Below are 26,252 nucleotides of genomic sequence, written 5' to 3' on the forward strand. Positions count from 1 at the left end.
GCTTATTATTATTTTAGTGTATCTTTAATAATGAGGGTTTTTTAAATATTACATTATTATTATTATTATATATCTGTTTTGAGCATCAAAACATGTGTAAAATGCCTGATATGTTAGTGCTTAAACTGATCATAAATAATTAAAAATTATTTCTTACTAATTTTTTAATTGATGAATGTTTGCAATTTATGATAGGGACAGCATAATAACTAACTACAGTTAAGTACCGATTATATGACTATCAAGCATTTCTTAAGAGTTGCCCAAAGGATTTATGTTTAAACTTCACAATAAAGGTCCAAAAAGCATTCAAAAATGATTAACCATGGTTAAGAAATGCTTATAAAGTACTTCCATTTATTGATGGTTAGGTCAGAATACTAATGCATTGCAACTCAAATTTGGCTCCTGAATGAACAGTAAAATGTCTGATTTGGACAGAAGGAATGGAAACTTAAAATGGATTAATCTTGTTAAAGAATGACTTCTTCAGTGCCAGATCAATACAAAAAAACACAACAGAACTAACAATTAAAGTTGTCTTCAATCGTATTTGTTTTCCTTAAAAAAAATTGTTAAAGCTTTTGTTAACAAATATGTGATATGTATAAGTCAAGTAGTAATCTCCAAATGCTTCCTTGTTTTCCATATATTTTTAGCCTAAAAAACTAGGTTACAAACCTTAAAAAATATGGGCATCCTGTCTATCTTTATCACAGATTACATTCGATTTGAAATGTTCCTGCAGTGACCAGAGTGGTATCAGAAAGCATGAAGTCTTGGTTTACTTATGCATCTTTTTTTGCATTTTTTTCTTAATTAAATCAAATTTTCTGCATTTATTATTAATAAACTCATTTTAAATTTTAGAATCTTTTCTATACTAATTCTCCTCAGTTTGCAAACAATATTACTCCTTAGTGTTTTTTAAACTTTAAATAAACTAATGTCATGCCTTAAAAAGACTCAAAATCTACTAAATTCCATCTGTCCTCAGTGTATTACCAAGAAGGATTTGTAAGAAAGACTATAAAAATTGAAAAGTCGCTATAAATTATTTAATTTCTGTTTTTACCTGAAATATTAATTATTCAAAATAGCACTTATGGTGTTTTTTTAGGCAATTGGATTGTGCTACTCAAAGCAGATCAGTCTTGAAGAACATATATTTAGTAAAAATTGAACTTTTCCTGTGTACACGTCTTAATTTTGATTTTTATCCGTATTAAAAAACCTCTTTAAAACTGTTTCAACTTTCTTTAGGGTTAGGGTTATCTGACATCACTCTATGCTCATATATTTTATTTTTGCTAAACTAGACATATTTTCAAAATAAAGACACATATAGCTCCATGTTCCCCCGTTTCGTCATCGTTACTGGTTAAACTGTAAGTTTTGGTTCTTTTTTTTTGGTTAAAAAGGTCGGTGTTTTGACCATAAACACGTGTAAATGCGGTTTTGCTAACAGGCGCGGGTTGTGCAGCTAAGGTGTTGTAGTAAACAGCTAAAGGCCCGGCTGGTCACGTGACGCACGTCCTTGGCAAGGCGGTGCCTGTGACGATGGTCGTTCAGCGTGGTGCTAGCAGACATCTAACAAACAGGTTACTTTGTGTTTTATTATTTGCTCCACAAAATGACAAATAAGAACCCAAAGCCGGCATTAAACGACCGTTTCACCGCCAACACTGAAGAAATGTCGCGTTTTTGACGTTAAGAGTGACACGAACGGTGTTGTTTAAGCTGATTCGTTGTCTTCCAAGTAGTGATTCCGGTTCATTGGGAAGGTTTGAACTGCTTTTTGGAAAGTGACCATTGTTGTAATCAGGTCGAAGCTGTTATCATTCCCACCTACTGACTTTTCTTAGTTTTTTTAACGTAGTAACACCATATAGAACCAACACAAGTTTTTTTTAGTGTCATGAAAGAAATGTCAAGGTGAGTTCTGCGCCTGGCAACTTTTCAACTTGTGGTTTTCGTTTGCTTTTAGCTGCTTCTGAAGAATAGGCTAAAGGCTAATGCTAGCCAACTGTCACAACAAGGCCTGCAGCCTCCGGATGTTGGCTGGCATACAGGTTGTTGTGAACACACACCGTTTATTCCTTCTCATAATAAACATGTTTGTTTGATAATTTTACGTTTTATTGTGTCCTTTATCATTATATGTCACCGGGAAAAAACATTAAACGGATTCTTCCGAAGCTAATTGCTAGCATCTGCTAACTTGCTAAATTAGCTCATTTGTTAGCGGCACCAACCTGTTTATGAGTTGTGCTAAGGCTCTCTGCGCTCCGGCTGATGTTTGATATCGTTGAGGTTTAAATATGTTTGGGTTATCTTGTTTGTTTCTGGAGTTGCATTAGTGAAAACATTGAATTTGAAAGCGTGTTGACACGCGGGGTTTGTTGCTGTCACAGTGGAGTGTTTACACACACTGACCGTACTGCTTAGACACGCAACAACAACCGGTGTTCCCTCAACGTGTTTATGCCACCTTTCATTCATTCATTCTAGTGTTTAAGAAATAAAAAAATCGACCCGCGATGTGTTGATTATAATGGCACGTTAGCTGTCCTGGTTTACAGAGGCTGTCATTTCAACTTGTTTCTCCTGCAGCGCCATGCCTAGTGGGCAGCAGCAGCCGCCCCAGAAACACTATGGGATCACCTCTGCCATTAGTCTCGCGCCCCCACGAGAAATTGACCACGAGTACACCAGAAAGCTCTGTGAGGCCATGCAACCATTTGGGGTTTTTGAAGATGAGGAGGAGCTGAACCACAGGTGAGGACTCACCTGAACGCCACCATTCAAGACTCCAACAATGTGTGCTGGGTATAATCCTGCCTGAACATCTCACAGTTAAATTGTAAAGATCATTATTTACAGCTGAATGTGGCATTTGACTGCGTGAAAGTTGCACAGAATTTGCCATGGCTGTGGGTTGTTAATCTGATTCATGAATCAAGATCGATGATTCACACATTGAACCACAATTCTCACTATTTAAACTAAATGTCTCAAAGAAACATTATTTACCACTTTAAGCAAGTTTTTCTGCCAACTCTATAGTTAACCTGAGCAGTAAATAAAACATAAACATTACAGCTCCTTTCTATCACCTAAAAAAATCCCGTAAATGTTCTCCATAGTTTTTCCATCCTCAAGACTTTGCTGTTCCAGAAGATAGATGACAATAAGATTGTAAAAGAGCTACATCTACTTCAAATTGACACCTAGAAAACACTTGCAGTCCATTCTTGTAAACTGACAACAGTGTTGCCTATAAACACGTTTTACAAACACTTTTTTCGTCTTTAGAGTTAATCAATTACAGTAAACTAAACTTCAGTCTCTTTTTTATTTTATTTACTTAAAACACTAAATAGTTTTACTTTGAAAATGAGAAGCTTCACTGACTCTTTATTTTGAACTTTTATACTTCCTGTGACAGTAGTGCTTTTGGTTTATTTAATTTAAGTACCTAAAATCTAATACTGTTTTCCATTTTAGACTGATAATTGCATTGCCTAAAGTGTTTTTTTACACCCGTACCCAAATTTTCTGGAAAAGATGGTGAATATCCGTGTATATGTCTTAAAATTGCAGAAGTCTCCATTTCAATAGTTGGATAAAAGTTTGTCATTAATACATTCCCCATTTTTAAACAACTTTTAGCGTTTTAACTTGGTGTGCATTGGGTAAAACATGGTTTTCGTTATCACAATAATGCCACAGGATTTCTATTTACGCTGCACTTTTTGGTTTATCCTCTGAAAAGATGATCTGGGATTTTCAGGTTCTGATTCTGCTAAAAATCTGTGTGGTGAAAGTCACTAAATTGGTTGCCTGATAGATCGAGTTGATGTCCTCTGAGAAAGTGCTTACCCTACTCTATCACCAAAGAAGGGATTATACTGGGAACAAACTCTTCAAACTGTGTCTGTTCCTCTTCTTGTCTGGTCTCTTCGCTGTCATTTAAAAAATAATTTCTGCAAGCTAATTTATTGAGTTCCTTATAATGCATTTGTAGATAACACAAGTGTTTATTTTATGTTGTACAGCCAGTCCAGAGCTTTCAAGGTCTAAAAAGTAAAAATGTGGTTTAGATAGCAATTGAAAATGAACCGACAAAAGATTTGCTTGTTCTTTTTTTTGTTTTGTTTTTCTTGGTGCTGTTGCAAAAGTTTTTACCTCCAAGTACACACAAAACCATGTGACTGTGTAGTCACAGTAGTTTAAAGTAAACAAGCTATATGTAAAGTGAAGCTTTTAAAAAAAGAAAAACTCTTCTCAAATTATTTTTATTCTCCCTACTAAGAAAACCATTTCATACGCTGTAACTCAGTCGTCCCCGATCCCCGGGCCGCCGACCGGTACCAGTTCGTAAAAAAGTTGGTATTGGCCTGCAGAGGAAAAAAAACACAACCTTCATTTTTAGAAGTTTTATTTTAGAAAACTTCTTGATTCTCTCCACCACATCCTACTTATTTTTGACGGTCTCTCTGTCTCGTGTTGAAAATAAATCCACTACTTTATTAAATCGGCTGAACCAACCGCTAACTGAAATCTGCCAGGTCGCAGAGTTTCTCAGGTAGAAAAGAGCCAGTGAGGAAACGGAAGAAGAGCTTTTGAGTTTAAAGAAAATATACATCTGCATTTAACAGATAAAAACCAGGAGTCTTTACTCCAAATATGGATTTATTACAACAGTTGTTCCCAAACACCATAATAATAATGGATATAATTCAGCAACTGGCTGTCAAATGTTAAGAGGATGCTGCTAATAAAGTTGCTCAACTTTGGATTCATGTTTATTATTGTATTTAGATGATACCAGTTTTAGTGACCATTTCTGTGTGTTTATCCTATCCTTTGGATCTTAAAAGTCACACGAGGATAAAGTTGGCGTGCAATTATTTTTTAACGTCTGGAAAATCTATATCACATTTTCCTGTTCAATTTCTCTGATGGTTTTGCTTTTATCAACCTGTTACCGACCTTCAACATGTTTGGTGTTTTTGTCTTTAGTTTGGTGTATTGAATAGATTTAAATAATCCAAAACCAAAATTATAATACAATTAGTATTTCTATAACTGCTGTGAGTCACTATAGAGATTTTCTTATTAAATACCCCAAAAAATATTGAAATGATGTGAATGTGTTTCCCTGATGTGATATTAAATTGTTAAATACAATTTTTCCATTGAAAGGACCCATTTCTAAAGACATTTCTCCTTTTTTCATCATGAAAAACACATCATCTATCAGTTTCATCATTCATCTTTGGTTGTCAACTCTCCCCTGCAGTTCTGGTGTTGACCACTTAAAAACAAACCCTTCACTTTGTTTTTCAGCTGTTCTGCTTTAACAGAGCTGCATCAGTTCATGTAAATGCATCTAATAATAGCCTTCCGGTTTCATTGTGCTGGTAAACATGCTGCTGGGACGTCTGGTTGGTGCTTGTCTTTTTTTTTTGTCATTTGAAAATGATTTAATGTAAAACTGCTTTACAGTACTCATTATACAAGCACGTTAGAAGATCCTTTTCAGGTTTTCTTTTTGTCGTCTCTTTTTCTCTTTTTTCATTTCTTCGGTTGCTCCTTTTGAAGCTAAAATTTGTTACTCAAGTCCCAGAAAATTCACAATTCCATAGTTCCCTCCACTACGTACAGTTTAAGTTTTATTCCTGCCACAAACGTTTGTTTCTCACTTGAAAATAGTCCTGCTTTAATTAGAACAGACACTTTCTGGTGACTCTGTTCTCATTCTGTCAGTTTCCCTCTGTCTCCTGGTGTCCACTTTGATTTTTGAAGTTTAGTCCTTCATGTTTAGCGAGTTGACCTGATTTTCTATATGTTAAACTATTATCAGCTTCTTAAAAACTCAGCTTAAAGCCTGTTATGACAGCGTGGGAGCAGGTTTAAAGGAGTCGCATGTTAAAAGTTGCTCTTTCTTCCAGACTTGCTGTTCTTGGGAAACTGAACAACTTTGTAAAGGAATGGATCGCAGAGATCAGTGAATTAAAGGTAAATTTGTCTGATAGCTTTCTTTATATTTATTTTTCATTCTTTAAATCATCTCTTTTTCAAACAGAAATCCTGTCATCTTTTTCTAATTCTTTTTTTCCCTCTAGAACCTTCCTCCATCGGCTATCAGCTGCGTCGGAGGCAAAATATTCACATTTGGCTCCTACAGACTCGGAGTGCACACAAAAGGTACACACTCACTTCTGAGATGTTTTTAGGACGAGCAGGAAAACAGCAGGATCACCTTTACATTGAGTTAAACAAAGAAAGAGAAACTACTCCACAGGTCATGATTGTCCAACCAGATGAGTTTATTCTTTTTATGTTTGAGGCACCAACACATCGCAATCAGATTCTTACAAGGAGCAGTTGTTAACAAACGTTTGTTTCCCACAAAATATTTACGAAACCAAAACAACACAACGCACAAACCGTTTCATGTGACAAGGAAATGGAAACAAAAAGAAGAAAACGGATGGTTTCACCCCTTTTCCTCTAATGAATGGTCATTTTTACAGTTTTTCCTTCTCTCAAAACAAAAAGAAAATAATAAAATAAATGGCAAATGCCAACAAATGCGGATTTCTTAGTTTACATTCAATTTTGACTCATTCTTAAATTTGGATCTTGTAAGGTAAAGTTTAGATTTTCTGTACAACGTGTAAACATTGTTATGCTGAACTTTATGGAGGGAAACTGGGGCTACAGTGGCATGCTGGGAGAAAAGATGCAATGGAATCTGCAGAATGTGTGCTATTTTTTTCTTTTTTCTTTCTGGAAACGTCTTGAACAGAAACTTGGTTCAAAAATCAGAAGAAAGACGGAACGAGTTCTGGGTTTGAAACCTGCAGCACTCTGCGTTAACTCTCAACACTTCCCCATTCTGCCCCTCTCCTGCAATTTAGTCTGAAAACAGACAGACTTCCTTGTAGGAAAGTGTTGAACAACACTTTTCCAAGATTCTTTTACATTGTCTCTCCTTTTGGGGGTGTGGGTTGGAACTGTAAAGTTTTTGTGCTTCATTAAATCCCATGTGGTAAACCGACTCAATGTTGTGGATTTCTTCTGATCCGTCCTGCTTGCAGGAGCCGACATCGACGCCTTATGTGTTGCTCCACGCCACGTAGACAGAAGCGACTTTTTCCAGTCTTTCTTTGAGAAGTTAAAACAACATGAAGAGATTAAAGATCTCAGGGTAAATTTCAGCCTTCCAGCAACTTTCACTGTTTTATTTGATGGATGCTTTCTGATTATGCTTTCTCTCTGGTTTCTTCTTTAGGCTGTTGAGGACGCGTTTGTACCGGTGATAAAATTCAAGTTTGATGGGATTGAGGTGAGCAGAGACCGCATGCAGACGTGTGTGCGTTTAAATAAAAACACCTTTTTGACTTCATACTCGTACTTAAGCTGTAGGGTGACTGTTATGATGAGGAAATCCTGGCTTTTCATCTGAACAGAGTTCTATGAATGTGCCGGTTTAGATTTTCTCCCTACAGAATATTTAAATCAGAAAAGACAAGTGAATATTTTGATGTAAAGTAGGGCATTATTATCACAAAAGTCCAAAACATTTTCCATATTGAATCATTTCTGTATTTTTCTGCTGCTATCTTTACATCATACTCCTGCTAATAGACTCCCCTGTTTCAGTTGAGTGGAGTTGATGTTATTAAGGAAAGAATGAGAAACATTGGTCCTGTAAACATGACGGGTTGATAATAATGGGGTTTAACAGTCAGTTTGTGCTGCTTTTTTAGTTTTTTTAGATGAGTGAATGAGTTTTAATGGCTTTTTTGTGCAGTTAGATGTCATAAGCATCACTGGGTCATTTAATGGCTTGTTACTGTTGTAATGAGACTTTTGTCTCCATCTGGGCAGATTGACTTGCTATTTGCCAGACTGGCCTTACAGTCCATTCCAGATAACCTGGATTTGAGAGGAGACTCCATCCTGAAGAACCTGGACATCCGCTGTATCCGCAGCCTGAACGGTACTTCACTTTAAGCAGATTGGGCTATATTATCAAAAGCAAGTCGGAGGAAAAGCAACTAAATAATGTTTCCTATACAGGTTGTCGAGTTACAGATGAAATTTTGTACCTGGTGCCAAACAAAGAGAACTTTAGACTGACGTTAAGGGCCATCAAACTGTGGGCGAAACGTAAGCAAGGTTCATACATCTTTCCCAATGTTCGATCCTCCTGTCCTAAAACTCTGTGGTAACGCCTCCCTCCAGGTCGAGGAATCTACTCCAACATGCTGGGCTTTCTCGGGGGAGTATCGTGGGCCATGTTGGTGGCCAGGACATGCCAGCTCTACCCCAATGCTGTGGCTGCCACGCTTGTTCACAAGTTCTTCTTGGTCTTCTCCAAATGGTAAAAACATCCTTTTCTAGGATTCACAGTAGGAAAAGAAACGGTGGGGGGGAGGGCAGCACTACCCTTAGTGCTGATTTGAATTTGAGTAAACACATAAGTGGATTTTGGATTGTTTTCTTTTGGGGTGCACTTTAGGGCCAGACCAGGGGTGGGCAAACTACGGCCCGTGGCTGATTGGCTGAAAAGCTTGTCAATCAGTCTCCTCTGTGCCGTGTCTCCTGTACAGAAGCTCTTCAGATCTGCAGAAATCTTTGATCGCCATCAGATCTTTGTTTTCATTCTAAGATCCTGGACTTCATTTCTATGAAAGTTTGATCTTTGAGAATTTAAACAAGAGATAAGGGTGAAAATATTTATGTCGTGTGAGAAAAGTGTAGAAAGTGTGCAGCAGTGAGGAGTTTTACTGCCATTAACGTCTGTAATCGGACTCCGTGGATTTCACCGATCACGGGTTATTTTTAGAACGTAACTTATAACTCCTGGAATAAACGAGGGAACTCTGTACTGGTACAGCTAGCTGCAGCAGAAGACTTGGGCTGCGTTCTTGATGCCCAAATCTGATTTTCTGACCACCGTAATTTCCGGACCATAAGCCGCTACTTTAGTCCTGCGCTCACAGCCCTGCGGCTTATTCAGTGACGTGGCTTATTTACGGATTTATTTGGTGGCCGCCATGAACATATTTTCAGTTTCAGAGCACGGGTTGGATGCTTAATCCAACTCCAAGCAACAAGTCATCTGTTTTTGAACACACCTTTAAGCAGCCAAACAGCATGGACCTCACTTTTGGTCTTAGACACTTCAGTCATGGTTCAACAAAAAGAAACACACATGCCCAGCCGCATCCCAGAATCCTTTGGTGCTATTAGACCCAACGTGCACGTAATCGCCACTACAATATGACGCAGCTTTCAAGTTAAAAGCAATCGTTAAAAGCAGTGTGAAAAAATCCACCATCACCAACGGGTTTGGAAAAGCCGGTCAGCTGCGTGACGGAGAGAACAGCGCATGCTCAGGAGTGAGTTTACCTCAGAGTCATAGTGACACTAGCCCATCTATTTATTAGCCCATCTATTAGCAGCTCCGTTATATTATATAATATAATAATATATTATGAAGCGTCTGTTCGCTCATTTTATTTTTAATCTGTGTGGTGAGTGCTTTTTTCTGGCAGAACGAAGCCGGAAGTACGGTTAGGTGAAGGCTAACAGAAGCTAACAACATTTAGGCTGGATGAACATGAATCTATGCGGGAAATGCAGCAATCTGCAGCTGGGCTGCATGTAAATATGTGGGAATAACATCAGCCTTTATTTTGTCAGGACACGATTGGAAACGCAAATTGACGTGATCTTTTTAATGGTTTCTAAAGACTGAGCGGAATTTTACTTTGAAAAGCTCACACCGACCACAGCCGCTGTGTGAGCTGGAGACATGTTCTCCTGCTGCTCGTTCACATTGAGCTGCGGGACCGATGGCAGTCTGAAGGCTCCCACACGTAACAACACATCCTCCCCTCATACACAAAACATACAGTATTAAGTCCGATTGCTCCGCACAGACACGATACGCTCCGTCCACCGGTGCAATGGGGACGAAGCGCTCCTCCCTGTAGCCGCCCTGGCCAGGGGTGTCGGAGAAGATAGGAAGGGGAGACAAGGAGCGCGCGGGGCAAGCACGGAGCAACAGTGTTTGTTGTGGAAGGAAACTTCTGACGCACGCGCCGCGCTGAGGCGCGCGCTTTTCAATCGCCGCTGCTTTATTTTACTGGTGTGTTTTTTGACCAGACCTGTTGGTACCATAATGCTGCCGCGACACAAGCGGAAGGAGAGCTGTTCCCGTTCGCCCCTCCATCCACTGCTGCTCCTTGCTCATTCTTAAACACTGACAACAGTGTGGCGACCCGGGCGTTGGCCCCGCCTTTAGCCCCTAAGACTCATGGGAAATGGGGAATCGCTGAGGTAAATTTCCTCATCATAACTGAGGGATGTAATGTTGATTATATGGTTACTGTTTGTAATTTTATGTATGATACCTCAAGTGTCAATAAGTAAAAAAAATTTTTTAAAAACCCATAACTGAGGAACTTGTGAACAGAAGTGACATGCATGCTGTTTGGCAGATGTAATTTCATGATCTGATGCAAGGCTGTCTCCTCCCACATTTTCACCCAACATGGGAGTCAGGACTTGCTATGTCGTGCTGACGGCGTTGCATAGTGCATGCGGCTTGTACACTGACGCAGCTTATGTATGTAAGAAGTAAGCTTAACACGTGAAAATGAGTGAGTGGGGCTTGTAATCGGGTGCGCTCTATAACCCGGAAACTACGGTATATCCAATTTACTTTGATGACCCGCTTACATCACCTTTTAAAAGTGACCCGTATTCGATTTTTGCATTTACACTATACAATGCTGAAACTATCAAACAGACGTTCTGAGGAGTACGTAGCAGCATTTCCGCCTTCCGCGGACCTCCTTTGGACTTTGAAGGCGTTGCCTTGGGCGCTCCTGAGGGGATGCACGGGAGATGAAAAAGGAGGGCTGCTCGGCCGGCTTATGTGTTCTCTCTGAGTTTTGAATGAAGAAGTGTTTGCAGTTTGATCCAAGCAAAGAAATAAACGGCTTATAGACTGTTCCAGAGCAATAGTGTCCCGCTTGATTAGTTACCGTTTGCGTCCCGACCGGGACCGGACTGGAAATAACAGCGGTTTCCGACTACGGTCTGAAGCCTGAGGCTGAAAGGTAACACGCTGATGGGGCTTCAGCTGTTCTCGAACAGCAAAATCAGCACACAAAAGCACCTGAATAAGTCATGTGATCTCAGTTGGTGGTGTCCTGAGTTGACGTCACTGATGTACGACTCTCATTTACTGGGTTAATATCCGATTTGTCTGCTTACATGGCACACGCAAATGCACAAATCCGATTCGTATCCGATTTATTTCCACATATGAATGAGGCCTGAATCCGATCTGAGAAAATCGGAATCCATGCGCTTTTTTCCTGCTTACACGTTCACCGTCATATCCGATCTGTGCCACATGAGAGGAACCAATCGGAATTGGGTCACTTGAACCATGCAGTGTAAATGCGGCCAAAGACATTTGCTTGTTTTCATTATTACTGGATGAGAAACGGACGAACAGGACACAGCTGCTCAGTTTTAGCACAAACCGTGAGACGTGTGAGGTGCTGCAGCTTTAAAGTCTCAGCAGGAAAATGACGGAGAGGATCCACTATTTATTGTTTTATTTTTATTGTATCAGTATTGTTTTTCCTGACTTTTTGTCTTTGAAAGTTTGAGTTATTTGGTCATTTTTTAATTTCATAAATAGTGTTATTTATTTTATTAAAAGGATCATGATTGAATAAATGAAACTTTATTCATATTTCACTTTACATTTCCCCTAAAGGGCTTCACAATAAAAGAAAGACAAAATAAGTTTAAAGTTTTAAAGAAAGAATTATTGTGGTCCTCACAAGAAAAAGCCTGGGGGACCTGCTCTAGCATCCATGTGGTGCTGGAGGATTTGTTGTTTTTCATTCTTTCTTTCTATCATTCAAAAACCACATGAAGTTTTACACGAGGTACATCAAGCCGTTGGTGCGATTGGCTTTAAAATGAGAACAAAAGTTTTTAACAAGAAACTCTAAAATGCTCTGTTTTAAAATATAATTTTCAATCCAAATGTTTTCATCCAGATTCCATGTTATCTCTTTCTGACTCCACACATCTGCTCCTGGTCCAGTGCTTCTATCCAGTTATAGAACCCTATGTGGGCCACCAGTCAAAACGTTTGCCCACCTCTGGGCTAGACTCACCCCTTCAAATAAATGACTCCAGGTATTTGCGTGTCTATAAAGTCATGCATCTAACCATGCAGAAAGAATATGTGAGAAACCTGTGCTGCAAACCTAGAAACGACAAACGCCCATCTTTTTTCTGTGTTACTCCAGACCAGGGGGGCTCACACTTTTTTGGCATGCGAGCTACTTTTGAGACAAGTCCCAAAAGATTTACACACGGATGGATGGACGGATGGATGGATGGATAACTCAGTAAAAGCATGTGCTGCCCAAAAGCCCCCAATCAAACAGCTTAGCAAACAGATGAGAGCTGAAGGCCTCCTGTGTTGGACATATTTTACTTTAACAAAAGGGGTTATGAATCTTTGACACAGTAGGTGTTTATTTGAATAAACCCCCTTTGTAATTTAGGCTAAACTTTATTTATATTGGTTTTATTTGTTACTGTTTTTTGTTGGCGGGATGGAAAAGAAAAGGAGGGAAGAAGAGAGAGAGGCATGTTGAAGAAGGGGTAGGAGGGTGAATATATAAGGGGGGGGGGGGGGGGTACAACCATGAAGCAGCATAAAGCAACATGTTTCTGGATGTTTAGAATCATTACTGTCAGGTTATTGCAGTAAGGCATTTTCTATGGGTGACGACACACTTAGTCCAGTTCTCTTATGCTGTCAGTGGTTCAGCTTTTTGGGTTCAGTTCTCACATCAAGGAGATCCCAGTTAAAAAAAGTAAAATTCAAATTCCTTTTATGTTTTTGTTTTGTTCCAACGGTTAGGGGTGAAATCCTTCAATGCCAGCCCAGATGATGGTTTGCTTCCACAGTTCATATAACATTGAATAGTGATTGTTGTTTGTTGTTGTGATTGTGTAAAGGATCGGTGAAAACAAAAGGTCAAATGTAAATTCTCTGCTTGTTTTCCTTTCATTGGTTGGCATATTGAACGTCTCAGATGTTAGGGACACATGTATCCAACACGCTTCTCCATTCTCGTCTGCAGGGAATGGCCTAATCCGGTGCTATTGAAACAACCTGAAGACAGTAATCTGAATTTACCTGTGTGGGATCCCAGAGTGAGTATGGGCCGCAGCTCACATCTAAACAAAACTGTCTTCTTGTGATGGTCGCTCAACTCTGGTGGGAGGAAGGTTTTCCAGAGCAGATTGAAGCAGGAAGGTGGACATTACCAAAGCACTTTTTTTACTTGAAGCCTTTTTTATCATGGCCCCCACTTTGTAAATGCAGCTTCATTTTAATGCATAATTGCATTCGAAGGAAATGTTTAACTGATGAAGGTGACAAACATTAAAGGATTTTATCTGCACCATATAGAAAGATGGTGAGCACAGAATGATGAAATACATTTTTCACCTGTTTTTGAAGCATAAAAAATATGTTTTTGTCTAAACATTGAAGGACTTTTAGCCGAGATGGTGCTTATTTACTGCATGTTTTGATTTTCTGGAAGCCCTTTGTACAGGGACCATGTACTGCTGCAGCTTAACATACCACAAGGGGGCACTGCAGTGCAATGCTATGAGTCAACACTTTCTACCCCTGAGCACAACTGTAATGTAAATGTTTGGCTTTTTAAAAATAAATCTAAGGATTTCTGAATTCTTTGGAACTTCTGTCGTATTTTTAATTTCTTATACTAAAAATGGAAATTTCTTTTTTTTTTTACTTTTACTGTGTAGCAGATGGTTTCCAGAGTGTAAGCAGCTCTGATACTTAAATTCTACAATATAAATGTTTAAATTTTAGATGTCATCTCCATCATAAACTTACTTTTTTTTAAATTAAAAATCCCACAAAGAAACTGTTCATCACTTGTGTTTTAGCTGTTATTTAGCTTCTTGTTTGATCCACACTGCACGGCGTTTTGCTAAGAGAGCGTCACTTCACCGGTTGTTGTAGAAGTTTACAAACGATAGAGCAGCTCAGTGCCGGCCGTCATGTCTCTGGTTTTTTGCTGGTCCTCTCATTATTGCTGCTCTGTCTTGCAGGTGAACCCGTCTGACCGATATCACCTGATGCCCATCATCACACCTGCCTACCCTCAGCAGAACTCCACCTACAACGTCTCCACATCAACGCGCACCATCATGAGCGAAGAGTTCAAATACGGTAAACCTCATCCGGCCTGCACAAATAATCTAAAATGTATCATCACCGCAATACGGTGTAAACTGCAATAAATGGTTCAACTTAACACCCACTGCTCCCCTGAAGCGCGATTCCAGCTCAGACGAGGAGAACAAAGACGTACATGGATCCATTTGTCTGTCAGTGGATGCATCAGAATGGAGCAGAGGAGCTTGTGGCCCGCCCCCTGTATTTTTTTATGTAACAAATAAGCTCTTTTCTTTAAATGGTATTTTTTCATCTGCTCTTGATTCACAATGATTTGAATAAAGAAATACACAGAATTGCAATTTAAGAAATACCACATGAAAATGCCACACAAAGACGTTACAATTGTCTTTAGTGTGTGTCTTTTAAACTTTGCAGAGTAAACATGTTTTTCCTTACCAAGAACTGACTATAGTTTAACATTCACACAGGAAGGATACATAGACAGAGACACCATTATAATTTCATAAAAGTCCAAGCGCACACTACCTACATTGTTCTTCATTCGTTGATATTAGTTTTGGCCAGTACCACCAGAAAGTTAGATAATTCTTTAGTGTGTGTGTCCTTGAATAATAAATCAATAAAATGATCGCAGTGAAATTCAAATGTGCATTATTCGCTAATATTGCACATGGAAGTTTTCCTTATATTGTGCAGCCCAGCGTGCATGCAGATGTTTCTGAGGACTAACGACATGTTTCCGTCAGGTCTCAGCGTCACAGATGAGATCCTTCAAGGCAAAGCAGAGTGGCCCAAGCTCTTCGAGCCTCCGAGCTTCTTCCAGAAATACAAGTACGTGTTGGTTCCCGGGAGTTACTGAAAGATGTGAGATGATGTCATAGCTAGGCTCCGTTTGTTTTTTCTGGCAGGTGGGAAGTCGCTTATCCAAAATTTAAAAACTAAAAAGAACCTTGGTTGAGCCTTTAACCCTTGTGCTGTCTTGTGGGGTCCAGATGACCCCACTCCCAACGTTAACGTTGGGAGTGGGGTCATCTAGACCCACAAGACAGTGTGCTGGACCTTTTTTCTTCAATGATTTGTGATCTTCACTGGTGTCCATGGATTACTTGAAATCCTCTCCACCTTTATCCACCTTTGTCATGGTAGGGAGAACACGTCAATGTAAGGGTGGGGTCATCTGGACCCCACAAGATAGCACTAGGGATAACGAACATCCTCCTTTGAATGACCGTAACTCTTTGCACTTCTCAGCCTCAGAATCTGTTAGAATGACACTTATCGCATTAATGCTTGAAGAGCTGCAGTAATTTAATGTGCACCAACAGCTTCAGTGTTAAAGAGTTGACAGACAATAGGAGGCGTTATTCTTCCATAGAATAAGATGTTTGACACGGTGTCTGGTTCTGCTTTCTGTCTGCAGGCATTACATTGTTCTGACTGCAAGTGCATCAACAGAGGAAAACCACCTAGAATGGTGAGTGTTGGAGCTCCATCCGTCTCGTGCCTTTTAGTCTCAAAGCTTACTCTTGGTGACTCCTCTGCAGGGTCGGCCTCGTGGAGTCAAAGATCCGGGTCCTGGTGGGGAACCTGGAACGGAACGAGTACATAACTTTGGCTCATGTCAACCCTCAGTCCTTTCCGGGTTCCAAAGAAAACCGCAGCGAGTACGTTCAGAAGCTGCGGCAGCAGAACTTCCCTTGTCCTGCTGATGTTAACCCTTCACCTCTGTGGTCACAGGAATGACTTTGTCTGCATGTGGTTCATTGGAATCATCTTCAAAAAGGTGGAAAATGCAGAGAGCGTGAACATCGACCTGACGTACGACATCCAGAGCTTCACAGACACTGGTAGGTCAGGAAATGGGCCAGAGTTGGTTAGATTGTTTCCAGGAAATGTGAAATAGTTTAAAGATTGTAGTCTTCTTTTTACTACACGGTAAACTTTACTCCCAGCTACCTAAACCCATTGACTGAGTGACCCCTGCCCTCTCGCCTTCCAAACAGGAAGTACCCGCTGGTTCCACAAAGCCAAAATCCCGTAGACTTCTATAGAGAAATAAACAGCTAATAGTCATTTTATTGTTCAGTATAACCATTCCTAATAGATACTTAAAAAAAAATTTTTTAATATATTTTTATATTTTTTCTTTATTGCAAGTAATTCAAGTTATAAACTGTCCAATCAGATGCCTGAATAAACATATGTAGTGCCTGCTGGCCCCCATGTCCACTATTTGACAGATTTGATGAAGCCCACTTTCAAGTGGTAGGGATGTGGACTAGAGATCGACTGATGAATATTGGTGGTCAAGAATTCCAATAATTGATATTTAGAGCCGATGCTCATTGCAGAAAAAAGTTAACATATTAGCACCAAAGTTTAGAATAATACCAAAACCAAAATGAACTCAGTTTATTTAAAAATGGGGTACATTAAAAAAAAAAAAGCAAATGAATAGCTCCCAAAAGTGCAGGGAGTAACAGTCAGTTGCCTGAAAGTTTTTATAGTAAATGCACCTTCAATATAAATTAGATCACTTAGCTTTGTGAAGAGTTGAGAAAGAAAACTTGAAATGTGCCGGAGGTTTCTTGTAAATGTAAATTAAAAAGCTCCATGAACTTTTATCAAGTAAATAAAACACAGCATGTATGTTTTTAAATCGTCAGTAATCCCTGGTAAGCAGCATGAGATTGTGTTGCAGGAAGCAAAGTTGTTCTGTATTTTCCAACGAAACGACTTCTCCTGGGCTTGTAAATTGCAGAGACCTCGCTAAATATGCATTTTCTCCAAACATGTGAGAATGGTGAACAAAGACACTTTCTTTCAGGGCTGTAGTTATACTCACGCCCAGAGCAAATGAGGTGCTTGTGCTGTGTTTTTTTTTTTTTTTTTTTGCGAGACAATGCCGGAGACAGCGCAGTATGACTGCATCTGAGCCAGAATAACCAGCTGACAATCAGACCGTCAGATGCCAATATTTGTCAAAATAACAGACACCTGCACCGTCGACCCCTGGTGTAAACCTTTAATAAGCTCACTCCTGCATTGGCGAGAGTGGTTGCCATAGAAACAATGACTCAGACCAATCCCTGCTTGCTGCCGTCATCTGATTCCAACATGGCAACGTCTGTATCGCGAAACAATAACTGAATTGACTTAATTTGGGGCACGGCATAATCGCTCGGTCCAGTTCTCATATGCAGTCAATAATTAAACTAGAAGAGGTTTCATTTCTCTTGTGTGATGGCATTCACACATACACAACACAAACCTCAAATCTAACACCTGTCAAGATGGGACCTCCTCTTTTAACCCTCTTCTCTACAGTTTACAGACAAGCCAACAACATCAACATGCTGAAGGACGGCATGAAGATTGAAGCCACGCATGTGAAGAAGAAGCAGCTCCACCAGTATCTGCCTCCTGAGCTGGTCCAGAGGAAGAAAAGGGTTAGACGGGTTTTTCTTCTCTTTCTTCGTCTCTGTGCCGTTTTTCCAAACCTCTCTGGTTTCCTGCAGAGCATAGCAGAGGTGAACCGTGGCTCCAACGGTGGAAACCCGAAGCGCTTGTCTTTGGACAACAGTCACCTGGACAGCTCCAGAGACACAGACTCAGGGACTCCCTTCAGTTCTCCAACCAGCAAGGCCCTCAAACCTCCATCAGATCCAGACGACGGGTAAGAGTTTGATATCACCTCTTTAAGTTTCCCAGTTGGGTGATGATGCCGTAACGCTGAGCCGTTTTTCTCTGCATGTTGCTGCGTCAGTCCCCCAAAGCAGCTGGTTGTGGAGAGCCCCCCCACACCCAGCGCAGCCGCAGCTGCTGCTGGAGACCCAGGCATGTCATTGCCGGCTATCGGCTCAAGTGAGACGAAAACATTTGATTCAAAAAGAAAGGAATGGACTTCGCAGGATAGTTGAGAAATGTGCAAACTCTCCTCCTCAGAGCCTCCTTCCAAGACGAAGCCTCCTTCTCCACCCGCCAGCGGCGCCATCAACACAGTGCCGAGCGCGGACGTGAACCCCAGCGCCACCAGCAGCCCCAAAGAGGAGCCCAACGGCCTGGAGGAACCCGTCAACGGAGGCGCCACCAAGAGGCCGCACTCCCCCACACAAGAGGACCTGGCCAAAAAGCCCAGAAGCACAGATGTAAGAGAGGATTGTGGGAAATTTGGAATGGATCTCAGATGACTGACGTGGTGTTCTGCTGCAGGTTGTGTCCAGTGATGATGCTGCATTTAAAGAGCCATATCCACCATCCTCTGACTCCCATCCAGCCGGAGACGCACCGAGCACCGTGAGTGTTTCATGCCGGTTCTGTTAGCAGAAAGAAAAGCTTCCAGGATGACGCCTCTGTCCCCTCACAGCCTCCTCACTCTGGTTCCAAGGAAAAGCCCATTCCAACCATCGATACCTCAAGAACACAGGTGCGCCTGAACTCCAGCCCTCATCACTTTTCAGTTGTTTCGTGGTTAAACTCTGCATGTTTCGTATCTCAGAGACTTCCCAGCATGGAGCTGCCAGACGCCTCGTCTCCTCTCCCCGCCAGCAACAGCTGTCGGGTCGTGAAAAACTCCATTAAGCTGGCGCTCAACCGCCACAGGTGAGCCGCGCCTTTTCTCCAATACATTTTGGCGACAGATGGGAGGGGGGGGGTTGTCCGATGTGTCATTGTCTATCTCAACACAAACAGCATCACACCCCCGAAGCCCCCGATGTTTGATGACAGCCTCTCCAGCGATCCTGCTCCTGCCAGCGAGGAGAAGGGAATGTCCATCCCCGTCATCGGATCCAGTGAGTATCAGTTCGTTCGCCGTGACAAGAAAACCTTAGCAAAAAAGAGTGAAGAAATACTAAGGCGCATTATTTTAATGTACCGTTTGGATTTTATGAAATGCCATCTGTACTTTTAAAAGGGTTCAGGTAACTGAACAGTGCTCAAACCGTGAAAAAAACACACCAGTTTTTTCAATAAACGTAGAAGTGCGATGAAGCAGTGTGACAGGGTGAAGGGGAACGATCGCTTTATACCAGACAAATACACACTGTAACTTTCTGTTTATTTTCTGATTCTGAAAGCCGTTTTCTTTTGGAAAACCGCCGGAGTCTGTCGTCCACCACATCCGACCGACTTTCTCCTGTCGCATGTCAAGTCGTTTCTCGGTCACGTGTCCGAAAAACATCTGCTACCTTCTTAAAGCGGCTGCTGCGACGGATAAATTAAATTAATTAAAATGCGGGACCTGACTCTACTGTCACAAACCAGAAACCTCAAGAAATCCACAACTTTGTTTCATTGAATGTTCATCCTCTGTCAAATTTCTACAGACAGTTTTAATATTTTAAAAAAATGTCAACTCCGTCCTCCTTCATACAGATCTGTGAAAATGTTTGACATTAAAGGTTTGAGGAGCTCTGGGCTAAATGAAGGACTTTAACCCCACATCAGTGATGACCTGTGTGTAGAACACCATTAAATCCTGATGTTTGTCAGCAAAACCAGATTTGATCGTTCTGAAGGAAAATGAGCAGCTGTGGCTGTTGAACAGGTCTGCCTTCTCCTCAAACATAGAGACGCAACATTTCATTCATCAGTTCAGAATTCCTGGATAGTCCTCATTAGATCCTCATGCTAATTAAAGGCTAAGAAAAAGCTCATTAAAAAACAAAAATTTTTACGTATTTAGAAAGTTTCTTTGGGGAGAAAAGAGTCTGAGGAACCCAAAGAAAAGCTTTCAACCTTAAAGAAACATAAAGCTGCTATTTACAGACAAAACCAGGAGTCTTATTGAGACAGCCGCTTTGCATATAAATGCAGCAACTGACTTGAATGTTGTCATTTTATTTTGCTTTTGCGGTTTAAGTTGGCGTCCGGTGGTTTGCAACCACTTTGGAAATTCTTCATCCCAAAGTCTAAGTTTAAACCAGCCGCAAACATTTTACATAGAATAAAGAATCAATCAAATAAAGTTGCAGATTTGTGAAAACTGAACAATTCTGAATTTTCCTACAGCAAGAGTGATCTAGGCAGAAACTTTGGCACAAAATACACAATAAATCATGATTTATGTAACAGCAAAATATGATCAATCTTTTTGCTCTGAAAGATGATCTGACAGAGTTGAGTTCTCAATGTTATAATGGTCATCTATTTAAAAACAAATGTCTGTAATGTTGCTTTTTTTCAACTTTTTTACAAATCGGAAGCTTTGTTTCATTGAATCTTTGTCATCTGTAAAAAGTAAAACAGTTGACTAATGTTTTCAGATTTTTAAAAACTAAATTTCTTGCAACATTTTAATTTGAAAAATTGTATTTTCAGAAACCGGAAGCTTAAAAATAATAAACGCAAACTTCGGCCCAGTTTGCACCGGTCCGTGAAAATATTGTCTGACATTAAACCGGTCGGTGGCCTGAAAAAGACTGGAGACCAGTGATGTAAACGATGCACCCGCAGACCCAGACTTGGTGGAAATGCCATCGCATTCACTACGAGTGGGGAGAAAAGTCCATGTCTTTCAAAAACAGGCCAACAAAGAGAGAATAACACAAATGAAAAACACAAATACAAGTACCGTAATTTCCGGGCTATAGAGCGCACCTATTTACAAGCCGCACCCACCCAATTTAATGAGGATTATTCACTATTTATGTACACAAGCCGCGTGCTATGGCAACTCAGTTGGCACGTCACTGATTATTTTGACCCAATTACTGAGAGACCACGTTAGTCTCAGAGGGAGGAGGACATTGTAGTTTAGCCTATTTATTTGAACACACCCACATCTGCCAAACAGCATGGACCTCACTTCAGCTAACAGCTCCCTCAGTTATGCTGTGGAAATTCACACTCAGATTCCCCCCTTCCCATGAGTCTTAGGGGTTTAAGGCGGGGCTAACCCCCGGTTCGCCACACTGTGTTGTAGATTGAGGATGTGTTGAAACCGCGTGTGTGTTTAAGAAGGAGCAGGGAGCTGCAGCGGAACGCGAGAGCAGCTCTCCCCTCCTTCCGGCAGTAACACAGCAGCAATGTGGAAATAACAGGGCTGGTTAAAAAAACATACCAGTAAAAGAGAGCAGCAGTGACTTATAAGCGTGCGCGGCACGCGCCTATGCACGGCCTACCAGGCTCTGCGCGGCGCGCTGTGCCGAGAAGTTTCCTTCCACAACAGTGAAGGAAACTTCTGGCACGCAGCAGACTGGCTTTTCCAAACCCATTGGTGATGGTGGATTTTTTTCACACTGCTTTTAACGATTGCTTTTACCCTGAAAGCCGCGAAATATTGTAGTGGCGGTCACGTGCACGTTGGGTCTAATGGCACCAAAGGATTGTGGGACGCGGCTGAGCATGGGTGTTTCTTTTATTGCACCATGACTGAGGTGTCTAAGAGCTGAAGCTAGGTCCATGCTGCTTGAGTGTGTATTAAAGCAATCGCGCTTGTTGCTGGACGTAGAATTATGCAGGCAGTCTCCACTCTGAGACTGCTGGAGCGCCCCTGGTGGCCGTTAAATAGAAGCATAAATTACCCACATCATTGAATAAACTGCAGGGTCGAAAGTTTGTGACAAAAGTAGCGGCTTATAGTCCGGAAATTACGGTAAGCAAACATGGAGCTATAGCAGTCGGCAGTCTGTATATCCCATCAACGATATCCAGCTGATGCTGTCGTGGAAAAAAGCTGCAAAGCTGATATGAAGTTATGTTAATCAATTGTAGGATTTACGTTAATCACATAAACGGATGACGAGTTCTGGTAAATCAAAGAGCGAGGACTGTTTTGGTGAAGGGTTAAACAAACTTTTGATGCATTTCCTGATTATTTTATTGTGAAAAAAACTGCTTTTCTCTTTAATTTTAATTTAAGAATTCGTCATTATAGTGTTTATAGTCCCCCTTAAAAACGCTGTTAATTGTGAAAAGTTGTTTTATAAGCAGTTATGTCTAAAAAATGAACCACTGTACAAACCAAAAACAGATTTTAGAAAATCAAACCTCAAGAATAAACAGATCCAAACAATACTCTTTATTTTTATATTTTTAAACCAACGTACTAAATGGAATTTTTTCCCCCCCTCATTTTTATGTCTGCTGCTGCTGCAGAACATGTTGCTCCCAAAAGCGTGGCGCCCCCCGTCGGCAGCTCCATCCCCACTTTAGTGAGTCGAGTCGTGGACCCCCTAAACGGGGCGGGATCAAAAAGACCCCACTCACCCTCTCTGGAGGAGCAGGCCAAGCGGCTGAAGGAAACAGAGAAAGCCAGAATCCACATAGCTTGAAGAAACCAAACGGACAGGATTCTTTCTCACGTGGAGGCGGGGCTTCGCTGGCCAAACGGCAGCAGGAGGAAGAGGAGGACACACGGTTGGGAGCGTTTCCGGGTCGGTTCGGTCTGCCTCCTGACACCGCAGGACCGGCACCTCAGCTCAGATCCTTCAGATTCCAGGTTTGATCGCGGGTTTGTTCAGTGCTGCCATGCTCTCAGCTTTTGGGCGTTGAACCCTCGAGCTCTGGAGACGAGGCAGAGAACTAAAGCAGCAACAGCCTCCTCTCCCTCTGTGTAAACACACGGAAAACGAGCTGTTCCTTTCATTTTCCTCCTTTTTTCAGTCCTTGCGTTTAAAAAGATCAGTTCCTGATGCTTGCTGCTCTCCCGTCTGGAGTAAGCCGGTTTCTTTTCTTGGTTTCCTTTGGTCCTCAGCAGAAATCTGTACAGTAAATGTTGATGTGCATAACTTTTTGTCTTAAGAAGAGCAAAAGATCTCTGAGAAGTCTTTTGATCATTATATTGTAGTTTTATCTAAAAATGAAAAAATAGTTTAAAAAAATTGTAAAAAAAAAAATTTTCCTCTCTCGACTACTTGTTTAAAAAAAAAAAGAAAAAACAACAAAAAACAACAAAAATGCGTCCAGCCCTGGAGACTTGTGAAGACGCTGGATTGTGTGGAAGCAGTGGGAGGGAGCAGACCTCCCCAAGGAGGACTCCAGGTCAGCCGTGGGTTTGCAGTGAGTAGATGATTGGAGCTTCTCAGGTGCCGGTTAAAAATGACAAAAAAACATCCTCATGTCAACAGCAACATCTGTGTTTTCTGGGAGTGCTGTTCCTTTTTTTTTAAAGAATGATTGATGTTTAATGTGAAGAATCATAGCAGAATGACGTGTACCAGAATATGTCAGATTGAGCAGCTGGTGGTTTCCTTCATGGCATGTTGGAGCCGCCATCACTAAAGTCTGACCGCGACCTGCAGGATCACACACCTTACCTTCTCCCCCGCCACACACACCTGTCCACCCTCACTCATCTCCCTTCCGGGGCAGCGGGTCTGTTTGAGAGTCTGCGGTGTCGAATGAGAGGAGTTGTGCGTTTGTGTGTGCGAGCTCGCTGGATGCGTTGGCGCCTCGGAGGGAGATCTCACTTGGTTTCGGGTGCTCTGCGCCTCCTGTGGAGGTTCTTAAAAGGCATCTTCTGGGCGGACGACTCTCTGGTGGGTGGGGGGGGATGCCTCCTCCTTGTCTGCCTTTGGCCCCGCCTCTCCACGCTGAAGCTGGGTGTCTGCACAGGAGATACATGCATACTTCTTAGTGTGAGTGAAGCCCCCCCTCAGTGGAGCAGGCAGTGAGTTGGGGGTGCAGGCCTCTTTAGATTTTCTCTTGTTTTTCTTCTGCATCCCAAACTAAACGTAAAGAGGGCCATTTCTTTTTCAAAATGCATACTCTTCAGAATTAGGGGTTTTCTTATCACTTTATTTATATTTGCATATTTGTACCATGTGATTTTTTTTTTTTTTTTTTTTTTATCGCATTCATAGCAGGTAGGTCTTTTGAAATCGATCTGCTCCATTCTGTTCCAACATGTTTTGCTCTTCAGAAACATTTAACAAAACAGGTTGTTTAGATGTTTGTTTCTAAAATGTATTGAAAGGGTATTTTTGTATGTGTTTCACTTCCTTTAAATCAATTCACACACCTATTAAACCCCTAAAAACTACACCATGCCTGTTTTGTTTTTTATTGGGGGGGGGGGGGGGGGTATTTTCACTTTATTAAACTTTATAGTAAACTCCAGTCATCTTCTGATCTATTGGAAGTGTCCCCATTTAATTATGAGTATGCTGTTTTTAGTCAAAATAGTAAATAAAAACCTGTAATTTGCCATGACTGTTTCTGCAGAGTGGCAGCAGGTCATTCGAAATTTGCCTCTGAATTGTGGGCAGGGACTGTTGGCATGTAGCAACCCCGTACCCCCTTCCCGTTGCTGAGAGCTCTCAGTTTAAACTCTCCCGCTGGCTTGCCGCCCCTCACACCCATAACTTAACAGCAAAAAAAGCTATCCCGCCGTATAGTTTTGACCCAGATTCCAGCTCAGGGGAGAAAAACTGATGTTCATGGATCCATTCTGATGCATCAGAGCGGAGCAGGGAGCTTGTGGACGTCTTTTCTACATCACAAATAAACAGCATATTTTCATCTGCTGCTGATTCACAACAATTTGAATAAAAAAATACTCAAACTGCAATTTTAAGCTTAATGTTTTTTTATATATATATATTCTCCACCAGAAAAACACAAGAACTTGTTAAACACTTAATGTTCGTCTTTTAAGAGATGTCTAATAACTTTTCGTCAGTAGAGGGCGCCCTTCAGCAACAAAAAACTGATACTGTAGAGCAGGGGTGTCAGTCATTTTCACCAAGGGCCACATCAGCATAGTGGTTGTCCTCAAAGGGACAGATGTAACTTATACAGGTAACTAAATGTAAATGGAAAAATTAAATGTAACTGCTCCTTAATGTTATATAACTAACTAATTATTTATTTATTATAACTTTTTAAAGTGACAATTCCAGTTGCAAAGAAACCATGTGTTTGCTTGTTCCTTTAGCATAAATCCTTTTAAATTTGATTCTGTCAGGTTAGGTTATATGGACAGAGTTTAAGTCCTAATGGATAGTAGCCAAATCCGATTACCCCTAGATATGAATAAATACACACCAATTTCTTATTTCCATTTTAAGAAATTAAAACCTTTTATGCTCTTGCGGGCCACATAAAATGACATGGAGGGCCACATTTGGCCCCCAGGCTTTGGGTTTGACACGTGCTGTAGGGCTTCCTTTGACAAATATTGTTCTTGGACAAAATATTTTTGAAACTGTGACCTTTAAGCATCTATTATAAACAGTCCCAAATGTCTGCCCATGGCATCAGAAATTTAATTAATCAAATATATTTTGGCCTTATTGTGTGCTGAAAATTTGTGCATTTAAATCTACACCCCTAAAACAGGTAAAAGCATCTAATTTATTACCTCAGTTTTTGTTTTTAAATATTGTTTACAACAAAATTAAGTGGAAAACTGTAAAAGAGATACTAAGGAAAGTCTTTCAATCTGTGTTTTTGTTAGTGGAATGAACCTTTTCTTGGTAATGTAAATTTAAAAAAATAAAATGTTACTTCAGGTAGAGATTAGTAATCATAAATTATTAGTTTATTGAAGCAAACACAACTTCAAACTGTTTTAAGTACTGTTGTCCTTTGCTAAAAGGGTCCGTCTAATTGCTGAAATGTAAAACCACACTAAAAACGGCCCCACTTTATAACACTGATGCGTTTTATTAATTTTTTATTACAGTGATGTCAGCTTTATTGAACATAATACTAAGGTACAAAACAACATCAGGGATCAACTAGAACATCAGCCGCAATAACTAATGTTATAGTAAGTAATAAACATAGCAGAAACATATCAAAAATAGAGCTTGCTGATAAGAAAATTAATGATCTTAAAATATATAAAAGAGAATACAAAAAATAAATAAAATATTTACGAAGTTTTCTTAGAGGGGGATATTAATTATCAAACAAAAAAGCACACATTGTTCCTGTGTTACTTGCCTTGGGTGTGTTAATCTTATTTATGTATTTATAAAACTGAAATATTTCTACCTTC

The 26,252-nt window shown here is 40.7% G+C and overlaps 1 protein-coding gene across 4 annotated transcripts; it reads left to right on the plus strand.

Annotated features, from left to right (window-relative positions):
- Positions 1-1,443: 1,443 nt before the first annotated feature.
- Positions 1,444-24,290, plus strand: papolg (poly(A) polymerase gamma). Of its 4 annotated transcripts, none has more exons than XM_011484091.4 (24): positions 1,444-1,601; positions 2,614-2,778; positions 5,958-6,024; positions 6,132-6,213; positions 7,110-7,219; positions 7,304-7,357; positions 7,903-8,014; positions 8,095-8,184; positions 8,260-8,398; positions 13,209-13,281; positions 14,215-14,335; positions 15,052-15,136; positions 15,726-15,779; positions 15,850-15,969; positions 16,043-16,152; positions 17,633-17,754; positions 17,824-17,981; positions 18,072-18,169; positions 18,251-18,453; positions 18,518-18,601; positions 18,672-18,731; positions 18,804-18,907; positions 18,998-19,098; positions 22,406-24,290. In XM_011484091.4, the coding sequence occupies exons 1-24, from the start codon at positions 1,561-1,563 to the stop codon at positions 22,579-22,581; spliced, it is 2,529 nt and encodes an 842-aa protein (XP_011482393.1). In that variant the 5' UTR covers positions 1,444-1,560; the 3' UTR covers positions 22,582-24,290. The 4 variants fall into 4 exon arrangements, with proteins under 4 accessions (XP_011482393.1, XP_011482394.1, XP_004077012.1 ...); XM_011484092.4 differs by having other exon boundaries at positions 18,072-18,142; XM_004076964.5 differs by having other exon boundaries at positions 1,523-1,935.
- The last annotated feature ends 1,962 nt before the right edge of the window (positions 24,291-26,252 follow it).

The sequence above is a fragment of the Oryzias latipes genome, chromosome 15, assembly GCF_053564925.1.
Source record: "Oryzias latipes strain Hd-rR chromosome 15, Olatipes_Hd-rR_3.1".
Classification (NCBI taxonomy): Eukaryota; Metazoa; Chordata; class Actinopteri; order Beloniformes; family Adrianichthyidae; genus Oryzias; species Oryzias latipes.